General features: G+C 31.9%; 1 protein-coding gene and 1 long non-coding RNA gene across 5 annotated transcripts; both read left to right on the top strand.

Annotated features, from left to right (window-relative positions):
- The first annotated feature begins 1244 nt into the window (after window positions 1-1244).
- LOC123906308 lies at window positions 1245-3771 on the top strand. The gene is made up of 5 exons (XR_006808822.1): window positions 1245-1403; window positions 1515-1545; window positions 1643-1807; window positions 2807-3026; window positions 3506-3771. It is a non-coding gene; the product is annotated as an uncharacterized LOC123906308 (long non-coding RNA).
- Window positions 3772-10628: 6857 nt separating this feature from the next.
- Window positions 10629-16991, top strand: LOC123906284 (carbon catabolite repressor protein 4 homolog 2-like). Of its 4 annotated transcripts, none has more exons than XM_045956191.1 (12): window positions 10629-11253; window positions 12576-13293; window positions 13720-13806; window positions 13907-13984; window positions 14061-14147; window positions 14247-14333; window positions 14675-14728; window positions 14804-14895; window positions 14986-15100; window positions 15244-15388; window positions 15474-15631; window positions 16738-16991. In XM_045956191.1, exons 1-11 carry the CDS (start codon window positions 11096-11098, stop codon window positions 15620-15622), a joined length of 1770 nt encoding a protein of 589 aa, XP_045812147.1. In that variant the 5' UTR covers window positions 10629-11095; the 3' UTR covers window positions 15623-15631; window positions 16738-16991. The 4 variants fall into 4 exon arrangements, with proteins under 4 accessions (XP_045812147.1, XP_045812138.1, XP_045812131.1 ...); XM_045956182.1 differs by having other exon boundaries at window positions 16733-16991; XM_045956175.1 differs by having other exon boundaries at window positions 14804-15100.
- The last annotated feature ends 1170 nt before the right edge of the window (window positions 16992-18161 follow it).

The following is an 18161-nucleotide window of genomic DNA, read 5'->3' as shown; positions in this document are numbered from 1 at the left end:
ATATATGATTGTTATTTTGAGATTGTTATGAGTTCGATGAATCAGTAGCATAATTTGTCCCATGTGTGATTTATTTAGTATATATGATTATTATTTTGAGATTGTTATGAGTTCCATGAATCAGTAGCATAATTTGTCTCATGTATGATTTGTTTAGTATATATGATTATTATTTTGAGATTGTTATGCGTTTCATGAATGAGTAGAATAATTTGTCTCATGTATGATTTATTTAGTATATATGATAGTTATTTTGAGATTGTTATGAGTTTAATGAATCAGTAACATAATTTGTTCCATGTATGATTTATTTAGTATATATGATTATTATCTTGAAATTGTTATGCGTTCCATGAATTAGTCACATAATTTGTCCCATGTATGATTTATTTAGTATATATAATTATTATTTTGAAATTGTTATACGTTCCATGAATTAGTAACATAATCTGTCCCATGTATGATTAATTTAGTATATACGATTATTATTTTGAGATTGTCATGAGTTCTATGAATCAGTAGCATAATTTGTCTTATGTATGATTTATTTAGTATTTATGATAGTTATTTTGAGATTGTTATGAGTTCTATGAATCAGTAGCATAATTTGTCCCATCACTACTACAAAAATGAGTTTTAATAGCGCCTATTTAATAGCGCTTATTAAAAAAACGCTATTAAAAACTAAACACGGAGCCTTTTTATAGCGCTTTCAGTATAAACGCTTTTAAAACCTTGAACCCAGGAGTACTACAATAGCGTTTTTGAGAAAAGCGCTATTAAATCTATAAACGCGTAACTCTATGATAGCGCGTTTTACATGAGCGCTATAGTAAGGAAAATAAATAAATTAAAATCTGTAGTGGGGTGGGTGTCGAACCTTTGACCCCTTGGTTGCTTAATAATAATAAAAAAAAACATTGATAAATTCTTTAGAAAAAAGACTATAGTTTCCTTTGTTCAATTTCTCCTCTTCTCTCCTTGTACCTTCGTTCATCTCACTCAAACCAAACAACCTTCTTCAAACAACCCAGAAACATTCATCTCACTCCACATAGAACCCTTCTTCGTCTTCGACCTTCGTCTCATCATTCTCACTCACCCATAAACTCATTAAAACCCTAAACCCCATTAAATCTCAATCGATTGAATTCAGAATTTTAAACCCTAAATTAAAATCAATCGAACCTAGAGAACTCGCTGAAACCCTAAAACCATCTTTCCCCATATTTCATCATTGTCCATCGTTTACCCAGAAATTCATCATTCCTCCATCTTGTCATAAGTGGTTAGGTTATTCAGTCTTACTCAATCAACAACACTTATTTTTGTTTATTTTTGTTTATATCAGATTGATTAAAATTGTCTGATTTGGGGATTATGCTGTTGTCTTTTTTTCACAGGTTATTCACAAATTCAATTCTACTAATTTTTGTTGCACAAACTAAATTAAAGTATACTTATGTTCTTAATGTTTTATGGTAATTTATATTTTTTTTTCTTTCCAAATTCAGGATGCTGAAGGAAATGAAATATCACGTGCAGGTTATATTTTGATTGATAAGATTTCATTTGATAGAAAGGTTTGGTTATTTTTTCTAAAGTTGATCAAAGATTAAATGATGCAGTAATTAACTGGCAGGAGCACATATCAGGTTGGGAAGACATGTTTCCACTTGGGGGAGGACACTTGCATTTGAAGCTGCAAGTTGTATTTAGTGATGAAGAGTGTGACAGAATTCCTATGATGTACTACTTATATTTCTGAAATCTCAACATTCCTAAACTTAGAAAATTAATGGTCTTGGTAAGTTTTTGTGATTATCCTGATATATCTTGGATAATTGAAATATTATAGGATACTTTGATAGGATTAGTCAAATTTCTATATAATAATATAGAAGGAAGAATGATCTTCTTAATACAAGTCAAAGAGTGCAGAAAGTGACATTAGAGGTTTATAGATGCAGTCATTATGTTAATCTTCTTCTGGTGTAGTTGTCCCTGCTTCAGACTGTGGTGGTTTGCCATTTGTAGGAGTGGTTTCTAGATGTGGTGTTGTTGAGTTGGTTTTACTGAATTATTGTTTCTTTGAGATTGTCTTCCTTTTTGGTTTGGGAGTGTGTAGGTGTAATTTTAAGGTGTGTTTTTGTCCCTTTTATTTGCCGTAGTTATCTTTTAGTTTTTTGGATTTCTATTTGGTCCTTGTGGAGGCAGGTTGGCAGTGTTTCCAGTTTTTCTTGGTAATAAAGGCTTTGAAGATGCAATAGTAATCTGAGCATTGACCTTTATTTATTTCCTCAAATGAAAGCTGACATTTTGCACAAACTTGAAAACATGTTTTATTTTATAAATGTTTTTTATTTCTTGTTTATATAAATGTTTTTTATTTCTTTTTTTGACGTAAATGTGTTTATATCATTTCATTGATCTATAATGTTTTTTATTTCTTTTTTATATAAATGTTACCTTTATTAACCTGTTACAGATCCATTATAAAGGAAAGAACCAAATATGCTTTCTCAAAACCAACTTAGTAATAAGAATGATTTGTTAAATTGGACATATTGTATGTTAAGGAGTGTTTTTACATGTGAAATTCTGGAAACCTGAGTAAATATAGTTTACTCTGACTTTTTCCACACAACAAGGTTAAAAGAAAAAGTAGTTATTGTTATTGAATAAGTATAGATGCTCACTGAAATTGAATCAGAATATTCTTTGAATCGGTTCATTTGAAATTGTATGTTTGCTTATAAGCTAATTAAGCTATTCTTATTAAGTTTATTTTTCTTTAATTTTTCAGGGACTTCTTGGTAAGATGAGAAAGTTGTTGGCCTGGTTTGGAAAATGGTAGAGGGAAAATAAAGCAAGACAGTGCCCCCTTCCCCTCAAGTCCTCACACTTACCTTCCAAAGTTTATGTAACTCAAACAATTTGACGGTGCTCCATTTTATCGTAGTCATTCAGCTGTTTGATGGTCTTGAAGCGTATTTGATGTGTCGAACTGTTATCACTCATATTGTGTAAGTAACCATGTACTCAAGTGTATGTAGCTCATAATTTTTTTTGTTTATCATGCTTATTTTTAATTCTGAAACTTCTGAATATTACTCCCGTAGACATGACTCATGAGTAGCTTCTTTTCTTATTAGTGTTATTAGTTATGCTTCATTCAAGTTTGAACACTAAGTGATGAACTTTTTGGTTCCTTGGCTGTAATTTTTTTTAAAAAGAGTTACAAGCTTGTCTTATAGCTTTCAAAGAATTAGTTTAATGTGGTGAAGGTCAAATGTCATTTGTTGTAATTCTGTATGGTATCCACTATTTGATAAAGCTTTCTGATATCTAACTTCATTGGGTGAGCTTCCATTTCTTTGATTTTCTATTTGATAAAGCATACTCTGCTTTTTGATTTTGATATGATGGTTCTGAATTTTTAGGCTATAAGAATTGTTAGGTTCAAAGTTCTAAGAATTTTGGATTTGTGTCAATAAACTTCTAGGTTCCAACTAAAGAAAGCGGACATTGCTTATATAAGACACCTTTCTGCCAGGCTTCCTGAGGTTAGACATCTATTATTATCTATATCTTTCATTGAACTTAATGATTTTATTTCTAGTTAACTACAAGAATCAAGTTGCAGCATGCAGACATCTATTATCTACAAGAATCAAGTTTCAGGTGAAGAAGCTCTGCACCAAAGGGAAGATTAAATCAAATAGTAGATAAAGATCTAATGGGAGAGTGACTTATTTAAATGAGAAGAAATTGTCCACGTTGCACTCATGTGTAGACATTTTAGGTGACTTTGTTCATTATGTGGAATTGCATATGCCTCTAAGTACTAAGGCACCACATGTAGTTATGAATTTTGTGACAATCTGAGCTAGTAATTAAGGCTTTTTTCATGTACCAAAGATCAACTATTTTGAAATCAATGGTGACATTGATAAGAAAAGGATTGATTAAGTTAAGTTTGCCATTTTGATACATCTAGATATATTTGAGTTGTATTTTGAAGTTGGATTATTTTATAACCAATACTTGGTTAATATTGTAGTGCATGTCACTTATTTTATTTCTCATGTGCTGTTTGATTTTAGGATTAATGAAATTTGTTTGGTTTTTATTATCCAGATTCAGATAAAAAAAGGATTATTTTTTTTTTATTTTAAAAAAGACTTACAATAGCGCTTTTTGGCTACGGGCGCTATTAAAAGTTGTATCCTTGAATGATTATAATAACGCTTTATATGAGGGCGCTATTAAATAACTGACATATGATAGCGTTTTCTAGAAAAAGCGCTATAAAACGTTGTTTCCAAGTAGCGGCTGACTACATACAATAGCGGTTTTTGAAAACAGCGCTATTAAAGGTGGACATTTGATAGCATTTTAAAACGCTATTATAGGCACCAAACTTATAATAGCGGTATCAGTAATAGCGTTTTTAAGCGCTATTAAAAGTTAAAAAAAACGCTATTGAAGACCCATTTTTGTTGTAGTGCATGTATAATTTATTTAGTATATATGATTATTATTTTGAGATTATTATGAGTTCCATGAATCAGTAGCATAATTTGTCTCATGTATGATTTGTTTAGTATATATGATTATTATTTTGAGATTTTTATGAGTTCCATGAATCAGTAGCATATGTTGTCTCATGTATTATTTATTTAGTATATATGATATTTATTTTGAGATTGTTATGAGTTTCATGAATCAGTAGCATAATTTGTCTCATGTATGATTTGTTTAGGATATATGATTATTATTTTGAGATTGTTATGATTTCCATGAATTAGTAGCATAATTTGTCTCATGTATGATTTATTTAGTATATATGATTATTATCTTGAAATTGTTATGCGTTCCATGAATTAGTAACATAATTTGTCGCATGTATGATTTATTTAGTATATACGATTATTATTTTGAAAATGTCATGAGGTCTATGAATCAGTAGCATAATTTGTCCCATGTATGATTTATTTAGTATATATATGATTGTTATTTTGTAAAAAATAATTAATGTGAAGTCTATTTTTTTCTTGATCAAAATTAATGTGAAATCTCATTATTTGATTAGAAGAGACCATTATTACAAGGCAAAGCCCAAAACTCATTATCCAACTCAAACCTTTTAGTGAAAAAAAAAAAAAACTCAAACTTTTATTATTATTATTATTCCAAACCCTAACTCTTTTTGTTTGTGACTTTTTATTTTATTTTTAGTGTGTGTGTATATATATATATATATATTTTGAAGAGAGTATATATTTTTTTTTATATATTGTTTGTTTGTAACTTTTCAGGGACTAAAGGGGTCAATTTTTTTAATTTAAACCCTCACAAATCACTTACTACTATTTTCTTTCTCTCTTTTCATTGTCAATTTTTTGGAGAACTCCCACCGTGAAAAACCTAGCCGCCACACACCACCTATCACCACCTTACCTTGTTCAATCTATTTTTCATCTCTTTTGGTTGTTCCACCATCATCTTCATTCTCTCCTCTAGCTTTCTGACTAATTTATTTTTAGATCGGAGAGTATTTTGGATGTCTCAACGCCACTTTCCCCATTAGATCTTGACCACCATAGACCAGATTTTGAAAAATTATCACCATATATAGGCTCTCCTCCACCTCCTCTACATAACTCACAAAAAAAATCAATATCAGAAAACTTTTAATCCCTTGACCTTCGTGCCGGAAAATAACGCCACCGTGCCGGAAAGCGAATTTAGTCTGTTTGTTGTGATCTTCTTCTCCAATTTTGGTTCATGCAACAACAACAACAACAAATCAGTGTTTGAAGTTAAGATCTCAACTTTTTTTATTTTTATTTTACTCATGGTAGGTTTATGATATGTTTGTATTTCTTTTTTAAAAAAATTGATGAATAAAATTTTTTTTATTTTTTTTCATCTTTTCATCTGTTTCTCTATATTTTTTATTTTGCTAAGTTTGATTATTTCACATGTTTTTGCTATATTTTGTTTGTTCACAAAAGACTTTTATTTTATGAGTTTTATTGTGTAGATTTATTGTTATGAATTTTTGTTTGATTATATTTCACATGCTCCGGCTCTATTTTGTTTTTTTACGCAAGTTGTTTTTTTATAAGGAAGTTGTTCGTTGTTTTTATTTTGTAATTTATCCATTTTTCTTCAAATTGTTCCTTGTTTCATAATAAAGTATTTTTTTTGTATTCAAAGTAAGGATATTTTTATGAGTTGAGAGAAAATAGAATAAATATTAACATAGAAAACAAAAATGAACAAATATTGACAGTGTTTCATTGTTTGTTTCTATGTATGCTTTCTTCTTTATTGTATAAAGTTGTGTAAGTAAAGAAAAAGATGGAAATTTTTTTTGTCTTTTATGGTCAAAACTAAGAAATTATGTAACTTTGATCTTTAAAATTAAACTGTTCTTTGTTTTATTTTGTAAAACATCATTTTTTTCCTTAAAAAAAATCATATTTTTTATTTCATACTGCTGCAATCTGATCTTTGTTTCATAATAAAGTATTTTTTGGAGTTAAAGTAGAAAATATTTGTATGAATTGAGAGGAAATAGAACAATGATTAACATAGAAGAAAAAAATGGATGAAGAAAGAATAGAAAATAGGATACATGTGTATTTGTGTTGTTGTCTTCTTCAACTGCTTTTTTTAAGATCTGATAGATGAAAAGAAATAAAAAACAGAATAAGAAACAACAAGATATTCAACACAATGTGTTTATGATCTTAAGATAAGAATACTATATATCAAAAAAGTAGTGATATATTGCAAAAATGAGTTTGATCTTCATATTTGAGTTTGATCTTCTTTTACTTAGTTGCCTGTGATAAGTTCAAGAAAAAAAATCATTTAGTAAACATGGTATGAAAGAAAAAAAGAATGAAGAAAAATGAGTATAGAAAAAAGAGTTTGATCTTTATATTTGCCTTCTTCTTGTTGTTAGATAGAGATGAATATCTCTTACTTTTCTGCAAAACACAAAAAAAAAAAATTATTAGAGAATTGTAGTTAAAAATGAGGAGAGAAAGAAGAGAGAAGTAAGAAGTGAGAAGTGAGAAGTGAGAAGTTTCAAATAATGAGCATGAGTATATTAATGAAATGTAAATTATAAAGTGTGGGAAAATTTGTGAATTTGAATTTGAATGAAAAGTGGAAAATGTGTTGTGTCATTGTACTATGTAGGAAAAAAGACAATAATTGAGGTTGATTTTGATTTTTCTAAAAAAGTATTTGTTGACTTTAGCTAAACTTTGTTCTCCAAAAGTAACTAAAATAGTTTGTTTTAAACTATGGCTTTCATTGGGCTTCGTGAAAAGTGTCTTTTGTCTCACAACAAATCAAAATCAGCTCAGTTACATGTTAGATTGGCTTGGTTTGGTTTTTATTTAGTTCAGTTAGAAATTTTTTGGACAACAAATACACTTCAATTGGACATGTGGCAGATTCTTAGGTAAGGGCAAATATGATTTTACCATAGTCATTAGTTTTCTTATATTGTAATTGATGTTACAGTTACTTGTGTTGCAAGTAACAAAGTTAGTTAGTGATTTTGTGTTGCAAGTAATTCATTGTTCAAGATTATTCATTAGTGTGTGTGAGTGTGATTTTGTGTATAAGCTCAAGTTGAGCTTGTTTTACAATTTCTGCACATAGGTTCAAGTTGAGCCTAATTTTGCATCAGTGAAGGATTTTGATCCAACACAACCAAGTATGACATGTAGCTTATTTGAAGATTTATTGTACATTGACCTCTTCAAAAAAAAATTACATTAACATTTTTAAATAAATAATTTGACCTATTTTAAAATATTCCTTATTGGTCAATTTGAGCTAATATCACCCACACACCATATCATTAAATTTAAAGAGGGCTCAAAAAAAGATGTAGTTGCTAACCGGGGTGGGAGGACATGGCACAACAAGTGGATCTCCTAAAAAATGAACTCAAAAAAGGGTACAAATAAGAGTGTCCATGGCAAATTCAACATATCAAAAGGGAGGGTACAATGTGATGAAATATTTGCTTTATGAAAAGTAAAAGAAAGCATATTATTTCTTCTGGTTTTGTGGCAACACTTTGTACATCTTGAGTTTGAATATAGTTTTTGTTAATATTATGTCTTTTTATAAAATAAGAAAAGGAAGAAAAAAAGTGAATACTCTAGTATTCAATTTACATTGAGAATCGGTACTTTATAAGTAAAATTCAATATCATGTCATATTTTTCAATATCATGTCTTTTTATAAAATAAGTAAAATAAGAAAATTCGTTTTTTATTTTATTTTAGGAAAAAAATACTCAATAATTTTGTACGAAAAAAAAAGTTATTTATGGGAAATTTTTTTAAAAATTTTGAAAGAAAAAAAACAAAATTCGTTTTTTAAATTTTGTAGGAATTTTTTTTTTTTTTTTTTTTTGAAAAAAATATTATCTGACGTGGAATTTAAAAATAAATATAAATGATTTTTTTCCATGTGTACAAGCCACGTCAGCAAATTTGCACAGTCACTTGTCCTGCTGTACACCCAGGGGGCGAAATGAGAGAATCTATTTTTTGCAAGGGGGTAAACAGAAAAAAAATCTGTGCAGGGGGGTAAACGAAAATTTCCTTATTTTGCAGGGGGGTAAATGATCATTTACCCTATTTTTTTTAAGAGTCACGAGCTTGTGTTTCATATTGGGCCAACTCTATGTTTGTTGGTCGACAATTTTTTTCTCTACCCTTACATTTAACTATTTACCCCTACAAATAACTTAATTTTCAAATTTTACCCCTTTATGATTTAATTTCACCCCTACATTTCAAACTGGAATACATGAAAAATGTGTTCCGGTACTTACATCATAAACTAAGGATGTTTTACATACCGGAAAAGTAAGAAAAATGAGTTCCGGAGAATTTGCCAGGGTTTAAAACAATGGCTAAACAGTATAATTGAGTGATTCAACGACGATGGAGAGTGAGAGGCTGAGTGGTGGTTATTTAGTTAGATGTGTTTTAGAGGGTCGACAAGGATATAGGGTGGACAATGAAAGATGAAACAGAGAAGACAACCATTTTGATTTTGAAAAAATTATTCATGTGGTGGTTGTGAAAAAATGGGTGGTTGAGATCTGGTGAGTTTCTTACGGCTGTGTAACTATAGCAAGATTTATCTGTGGATCGGAGCAGTGATTCTGCCAGCAGCTGGACCAATCCATTAGATTTAGGGAGTAATAACAAAAATACATAAGAATTATCAATTATAGTGTAATTGATTTGATTTGTTGGAGGGGGTTGAATATTTAGGAACAAATTAACAAATACCGAAACTTTGATTTGTTGGAAGGGGTTGAATATTTAGGAACAAACAAATACTGGAACTCATTATTAAACTTTTCCGGTATGTAACTCATCTTTAATTTATAGTTGCAATTGCCGGAAAACATTTCTCAATTACCGGAACACATTTTTTAAAGGATAAAATTGGAATATTAAGTTATTTGTAGGGGTAAAGGGTTAAATGTTGGGGTAGAAAAAAAAAATCTTGTTGGTCACAAATTTGTAATCATAAGTCCGCTAACCAAACAAAATTCAAAACCACTTCTATTTTAAACGAGTTTTTTCGGGTTGGGTTGGGTTGAACATGAGTCACTTGAACCTATAAACACCCCTACATGAGCGTGTAGATATTTGCAAATACATGCAAATACCTCAATTTGTATTAAGGATATTCGCGGAGATACACGATAGACAAAAATAACCTGTAAACACCCCTACTTGTGCATGTGGATATTTGCAAATACTCGCAGATACCTCAAAACTAATATTAATGATATTCACAAAGATACATGATAGACACAAATATTATTTTTAGCAAACGAGACAGGTAGCATATGACTACTATTTGTGTCTATGGATGTTCATTTTTTTGTTAACCCTCTGATTTTCTGGGAAAGATAACCTTAATAATTCAAATTCAGTCGATATGTAAGTAAAATTTGGCACAAAATTATTCATCTTAGGAATCACACTTGAGTTATCTGAACAATTCATTCTTAGTGGAAACTCATTAATCACTCGAGTCAAATCAATTGGTTAAAACTCGTGGATATCCATTGTCAGCCCTTTATAACGAATACATCAATACTACTTAATAAGAATATTTAGTATGTGTAAAAAAAAAAGAATATTTAGTAAAAATATTAGAGATTAATTGTCATGCACCATTTTAAAACAAAAAAAATTATTTGTCATGTACTGACAATGCATGCAATCAAATCACATCATATTGCCACTTTTATAACTTGGTTAATAAATATCTTTACAAATATTTTAAATTATGTGATGTAATTGTATACATGAAGAAACAAAATTTACATTTTCCGTGTATATAAATTAAATCAAATATTATATTATTCTATTTTTTTTATTTATTAATATGTCAGAGATGAATCACATATTATGGGTATTTCCCAACAAAAGCCCGTTACCATATGAATAGGCCACTGTCTAACCAAGGTCCACAAAAAAAAAAAAGGACACATTTTCAATAATTTGACAAATATAAATATCTAAATCCGTGTAACAAAAAAAAAAAAAAATCTAAATCCAATCTTCAAAAGAGTCGAAGAAAGCGGAAGAGAAGACGCAAAACGAAAACGAAAATACACAAAAACAAGATTAGAGCGTATTCGTATACATCTCATCACTACAAAAATACACACACACACTCTCTTCTTTTTCGAATAGAAAAAAATAAACAAAACCAAGCAGCACAAAAACGATTACTCCCTCTTCTTTTTCTTCTTCCTCTTCTTTTTTTCAACTCAACTATAAACACCACCAAAAACACCAAAACCCTAATCATCTCATTTCTAGAACCTTCGATCCAATTCATTTACCCGAATCCACAGATCCATCAACTCTGGCGGGTATTCGGGTCAAGTAAATGTCGGATCCACCAATCCGCTTCAACGTTCATCATTCACTTTCGTTTACTCTAATAGGTTTAAACTCTCGCCGCCGTGATTCATCACTACCGCCGCCGCAGCGAACAAGAAATTATTACTGAAGCATGCTTACCGTGGTGCGTGTGCACCTTCCTTCTGATATTCCCATTGTTGGTTGTGAACTTACTCCTTATGTTCTTCTTCGCCGTCTTGATACAACCGTTACTACCGATGATGTTCTTGAAACTTTTCCTTTAGACGGCCATTTCTTGCGCTACAAGTGGTTAGTTCTTTTTTCTTTCTTTCAATTTTTTGTTCTTTATGTGGTTTATTCAAGATTGAAGTTGCAATAGGTTTTATTGAAGTTTGTGTATGTAGTTTTGCTATTAGGTTTAAAATAGGGCACATGGTTTGGTTCATTTTGGGTTTATGGATTGTTATCTATGAATCACGGTCAATACTCCGATTAGGCGTGTCCCGGCGTCGGTGTCTGACACTACGGACACTTTTAATTACATTGAAGTATGTCATTTTCACAAATTATTATTGGTTCGATGTGTTAGTGTCGTGACTAGTGACTAGTGTCCGTGTCCGTGCTTCATAGACTGTTATTTATGTTATTGGATTAATTTTTTATTGATTTGAAGGTAATTTCAATCTGGTTGAAGTATGATAGAGCTAATAATGTGTGCCTGTGGTGTTTCATTGCTATTAAGAATATTTTCTGGTTGTACCGTTTTGGTTGCATTTTTTAGGGATTAGGGTACAATGGAATGGTGATTTTTTTGAATTGGGTATAATAGAATACTGATGAATACATATATCTGTGCATTGTATAAGTTGGTTCCTTCAATTTTATAAATTATTTTACTGTTTGATAATATATGTTTTTAAGGTGTTGCAATACATCATTATAACTATTAGTGGGATCCGGCCCTTCTAAAGTGAGTGATTCACTTCATAGTGTAAAGTGAGTAATATCAACAGTTAATTAATAAATCAAAGGTATATATTGTAGGTACATCATAGCAAATTACACAACCATTGATTTTCTCACTTTATGCTTTACTCACTTTAGAGGATTCAAATCCCTATTAGTGATACGTCGTTGGACCTGTGTATAAAAGTTTTGGAGTTCTTTTGGTTGAGTGCGATAACTTAATTGATAGTTCTTTTGTGCTTATGATATCACGGTGTAATTGCATGCAATCAAATGGTTGAGTGGAGACAGATATCAGTTCAGTAATATGATTCCGAGTGTTGTATTGTAACTGCTTTTTGCATGAGATGGGCTAGTACTGAGATGTGTTCCTAAATTTTATTTTAAAAGCTGTTTGTGAATGAAATGTTGTGCTTGTAATGATTTTATATCAGGGTGGAATTTCTATGTATCAATATGTTTCATGTTTTGGGTTAGTTGCTGTGTTTTGGATTTTTTTTGTATGTATCACTTGTGAATGATGAAAATATTTGTTAGCTCATGGTTGTAGTGAGCAAGTAAATTGATCCCAAACCTTCTGCAACTTTGTACTTTTCTATTGATCTGATTTAGAAGCTGGACTTTTCTATTTTGACACTGCATCCTTTGACCCTCATTTATTTCAGGTATCGTGTACATAGTGATAAAAATGTTGCTGTATGTAGCATACATCCATCTGAAACGGCCACAATACAGTGTGTAAGTTGTATTAAGGCCAGAGTACCCGTTCCTAAAAGTTACCACTGCACCTCAAAGTGTTTTTCAGATGCATGGCAGCATCATCGTGCCTTGCACGATCGTGCTGCAAATGCGGTTAATGAAAATGGAAATGAGGAGGATGAGGCATTTGGGCGCTTTAATAGTTCTGTATCTTCCTCTGCATCAAGTGCTAGCTTGACAAATGGGTATGCAGCTCCTATGTATCCAGCATCTATAAAAAATGGCAGTGAAACTTGGTTCGAAGTTGGACGATCTAAGACTTATACCCCGTCTGGTGATGACATTGGTCATGTCCTTAAGTTTGAATGTTCTGTTGTTGACGCAGTGACAAAGTTACCCGTGGGACAAGTTAACACTTTACTAACTAATCGGGTCATAACTGCTCCTTCACCTGTTCCGCGCCGAGTAATACGTGTTGATGGGATGGGGCATTTAGATCTAGATAGGCGTATGACATCTTTGGGAACTTTTACTGTTATGTCATACAATATTTTGTCCGAGACATGTGCCTCAAATGATCTGTATAATTACTGTCCTCCATGGGCACTTTCTTGGCAATATCGCAGGCAAAATTTGTTACGGGAAATTGTTGGTTACTGTGCAGACATTATTTGCCTTCAAGAGGTACGTTAACATGTTCTTGGTTATGGTTTTGGTGGTTGAAAAACTTGATCTAATAACTCGTTTCTTCAACCTCTATGAGTTTGGTATTGTATTAATATGTTTATTTATTTCACAATTTTTAATCGTCTTTAGTTCAATTAGTGTTCGTTTTTATGAACACTTGATTATGGAATTGACTGTGCCAAATATCTGCCACTGGCAGCTCATTACTATAATTACTTGGATTGCATAAATAACAATGAACATTACTATAATTTCCATGCACGTGACTTTTTTTTTCTTTTTTGATGGGTGTGGTAGGGAGATGGGCGTTTGAGTTAGAATCCTTTATTTTCTTATGACGTATAAGTTCATAATCCATCACTTATGTAAATTATGTAGAAGATAATTGCTTATGTACATAACAAACCACCTTTTTTCCCGCAGGTTCAAAATGACCATTATGAGGAATTTTTTGCTCCTGAATTGGACAAACATGGCTATAATGGTCTTTTCAAGAGAAAAACAACTGAGGTTATTGCAATACTCTGGTCCCTTGTGGTCCTAGTTTATACTTCTTTTTTTTTTTTTTTTATATATTTTTTATGTTAATATGTTTATTGTGGGTTTACAGGTATCCAGTGGCAACACAATTGATGGTTGTGCGACATTTTTCCGCAGAGACAGATTTTCCCATGTGAAGAAATATGAGGTTGGGAACCGATTTTTATTTACAGTTAGTTGAGCTCCATTTGCATAGACATTAGGTCATGTGTGCTTGCATGCAGGTTGAGTTCAATAAGGCTGCACAGTCTTTAACAGATGCCATGATTCCAACCACTCAGAAGAAAACTGCCTTGAATCGACTGGTCAAGGTGGCTTTTCCCCCCAAATATTACATTTCAGTTCTGCTTTTCTGGGCTAAAATGATAGTCTTGTTACTCTTTCTTACCAAAATTTCATTGTATTCTTAGGATAATGTTGCACTAATAGTGGTTCTAGAAACAAAAGTTAACAACCAACCAGTTGATAATCTCGGGAAAAGGCAACTTCTTTGTGTGGTAAGCTCTTTTATGCTGCTATTATTTGCAGTCATGTTTGCTCATGTCTTAATGGTCCATGCTGTGTATTTTATAGTTAGCATTTTATTTTCGTTGCTTTTGTTTGTTGTTGTGTGTGTGTTTGTGAGAGAGAGAGACCGTCATAAGTTGTAAGGTTTTTCTCTGGTGGTGTAGTCTTATTTTGCTGATGGTTGTTAGTCATGTATTTTAAATCTAATGTTGATATTCCTCAAGTAGATATGTCGTTTTTCCCATCTTTCTTGCTCCCTTTTCAGGTTTAGGTATAAAAAAATAATGTAGTAATTCTGCTATTAACTTGTATATTACTTGTGTGGACTTAGGCAAATACACATGTGCATGTCCAGCAAGATTTAAAAGATGTCAAACTGTGGCAGGTAAGTAATTTATTTGGTTTGTTCATTCTTTACATTGTAAGTAAGAGTTACCGAGTTTTTATCCCCTTTCTTTAGGTGCATACTCTCTTAAAAGGGTTGGAAAAAATAGCTACAAGTGCAGACATTCCAATGTTGGTTTGTGGAGATTTTAATTCTGTTCCAGGAAGGTATGATGAATTGTTTCTCAACATGTTTCATTTTATTTTGCAAGGGTTATTTATTTGTTTATATAAAGGTTATTCTGAACTTTGTTGCAGTGCTCCTCATTCACTTCTTGCAATGGGGAAGGTAGACCCATCACATCCTGATTTAACTGTTGACCCACTTAATATTTTACGTCCTCATAGCAAGTTGGTTCATCATTTGCCACTGGTAATATATTCATTGAAGTGCATCCCTTAAAGTTATGGCTTATTTAAAATATCTTTTTACCCATTCTAGTTCTGTATTTTTAATCCTCCAATCTTTTGCCTTATTTAATTTATTATTTGGTTGTACGTGTCTTCAAATTGTAGGTCAGTGCATACTCGTCTTTTGCAAGAACAGTAGGTCTTCCATTTGAGCAGCATAAAAGGAGACTGGATGGCGGAACAAATGAACCTTTATTCACAAGCGTCACTAGAGATTTTGTTGGCACTCTAGACTACATATTTTACACAGGTGAGATGTCTTGCCTTGTTGCATTTTTGTTATAAATTTGACTTATTGGTGATTTTTTATGAAGTTCTACGGGTTTTGGTTTCAGCGGATTCATTGGTTGTGGATTCATTATTGGAGTTATTGGATGAGGAAAGTTTGAGGAAGGACACTGCACTTCCTTCACCTGGATGGTCCTCAGATCATATAGCTCTCTTAGCTGGGTTTCGCTGCTGCAAGAGTAAGTCTAGGCATTGATACTTTAAGGTAGGCACCATTCTTACCCTTCTCTTCCTTACTTATGTTTTTGCTTGATTTGTATTAATGTTGTTAATGTTAAACTTGTTTAAGAATATTGTTTAATGTTTAGAGAAATTATTGGCTAAAGCCATTTTATTTCTCTGTTATAAACATATTGATGGTTTACATGTTCCTAGGAATTGTAGAATTCACTTATGTTGAACTTATCAGTTTCATATTCCTTGAACTTTTTGTTTTGTAGTTTTCTCTTTTAACTAAACTCTAAAAGGCTGGGTACCAAAGTGTTAGATTAGGATGTAATGGATGAAAATAATTACATGGTTGAACTGGGGAGTACTTAACTAGGGCCTTATAATTTTGCTTTACGAAATGGAGATCACCATGCTGGCAGTGTTGTCAATAGTGACATTATAGTTGTGTAGCGTAGCGAGCGACCACTTTTGCTGCCAAAATAACAGATGTTGAGGTTGCTATAGCACCACACCTCATAATGACCTCTAAAATTTCATAAAAGCCCTTAAAATCTAAATGCTGAGGCTTTTTGCTTGGAGTAATATAGGATTTTGTAATTCAAATAACATCAAAACAAGTTTGGACTTCTCTCTCCCTCTGCCACTCCTGCAGTTATTTTTCTCCCTCACTGGTCAACCATAGCTAGTTTGTTGGGTTTTCTCCCTCTCAATGGTCAACCATAGCTAGTTGCTTGGAGTAATATGTGATTTGTTGTTGGAATGCTGGATTTGCCTCTTCATCGGGCCACCTTCGTAAAATTTCCTTTATTATGAACTTGTTATATTTGAGCACTGGTCGATGATTTTTTTACCATCTGTTTCAGAATCTATTACAAAGAAATATTAACTGACATGGACACGTAGCAGAATCTGTGTTTTTTGAGATTATCAGCTGTTTCTGAATCTAATATAATGAAGTAGGATATACCATTTTGGTATAACCTATTTTCTGACATTATACACTCTAGTGTGCTGCTTAAAACTTAACTATGGGAATCTTAATATGATTAGTTTGTTCCAATTCCACATTAGCTGGTTATTTTGTTCCAGGACTTAATTTGTTATCGTTATTGATAATAGCTGTTGATCTTTGTAGGTCAGATCCAGAGACACATAAAGCAAAAGGCTGAAAGAATCATTTGGTTAGAAGTGTTATTGTAAGAATGGTGGATCATGCATGTATTTTCCAGGTATCTCCAATGTGGGATCCTTGCAGTGATCTGCTTTGTATCATGTTACCTTTACTCATAGAAAAATTATGATCATGCCTTGTTACTTCCTTTTTTATCCCTTTCCCTCCAAACATCCCCCTCTCAAATATTTTTCCCCCTTCTAAAGGAAATTTTTTCTTCAAAGATGCCTACTGGCTCCAATACATACTAGTGAACAAACTAAAGTCTTGCCAATCTAGTGGCTGCCGAGTGGTTGAGTCTATAGTTTTAATTTATAACAGTAGGAGAATTCAGGAAAGTTGCTTAACATGGACATGAATTTTGAACTGTTGCTTAATTGGTAGCAGCAACATAAGAAGAGATGTTTACTATTAGCTATTGTCAGAAAGTGGCATGACAAGATAGACACATTTTTCCCGCTCCCCTTTAAACCCGCAATGGAAGCAAATGAGAACTCCCTATCCCCATGTGTAGCAAGAAAAACTGGCATTTCCTCCCAAATATAATATGATAGAATGCATATACTATGTTCCTTTAATCGTTATCGATGCTGATTAAGCTTTTTAATTTTTCTGCCGCAATTTCTAGCTAGAATAAGTTTCTTTTTCCACTTTCAACTTTTTAGCTTTATTCAAGCGGTGTGCACTAAAATTGATTGATGTTTTGATAATAGAACGGTTGTTTTACGATATTCGTGTAGGCTGAGTAATTTATGTTACCTGACCTGCCAAGTAATGGCAGTATTTTTTGTTTCATGCGTGTCTTCATAAATTTAAGTTTCCAATCAGGCCATAACCATAAACATACTCAAAGTAAAGAGATTTTAGTAATACAATTTTGCAGAATTTGCTTCCAAGTATTGTAATAAAAGGAATTTCTCAAGCTAGTGTTTCTCTTTCTAGAATATGCTCTTTTCAACTTAATGGGGAGAATGTATACGTATTATATTGTTCTTCAGACAAAGATTTGGTAAGAACAATTTTGCTTGTTGCAGTGCACATTTATTTTAGAAGAAAATTCTGAAAATTGACAATAACTTTTGTTATTGTATGTGTATGTGGAAGAAATGAAAAAATAAAATAAAATAGTATTACACAAAAAAAAAAGAGAAAAAATAAAACTCCAGATACTGAAAAAACAGTATTACTCAAAAAATAGTATTACATGTATAACAGGTAGGGGCTGTTATGGGTCTGCACTGCAGATGCACTTGCCATTGTGACTTGGTCGTAAAAAGAGGCACAAACTGAAAGTACTATTCCATATCCCAAAAGTCTTCGATCCGTTATGGATATGAAATCATAGTTGTCTTATGGTTGGACTGAGATTTGCTGCTATGAAAATAGATACAGT

This window comes from Trifolium pratense, linkage group LG1 (genome assembly GCF_020283565.1).
Source record: "Trifolium pratense cultivar HEN17-A07 linkage group LG1, ARS_RC_1.1, whole genome shotgun sequence".
In the NCBI taxonomy this organism is placed as follows: Eukaryota; Viridiplantae; Streptophyta; class Magnoliopsida; order Fabales; family Fabaceae; genus Trifolium; species Trifolium pratense.
This window is presented reverse-complemented; position numbering and strand designations above follow the sequence as displayed.

Coding starts and splice junctions, on each gene's coding strand:
- LOC123906284 (XM_045956175.1), top strand. CDS start 11,096: ATGCTTACCGTGGTGCGTGTGCACCTTCCTTCTGATATTCCCATTGTT. Junction 13,294..13,719: donor ACATTATTTGCCTTCAAGAG/GTACGTTAACAT, acceptor TTTTTCCCGCAG/GTTCAAAATGACCATTATGA. Junction 15,389..15,473: donor AGACTACATATTTTACACAG/GTGAGATGTCTT, acceptor TTTTGGTTTCAG/CGGATTCATTGGTTGTGGAT.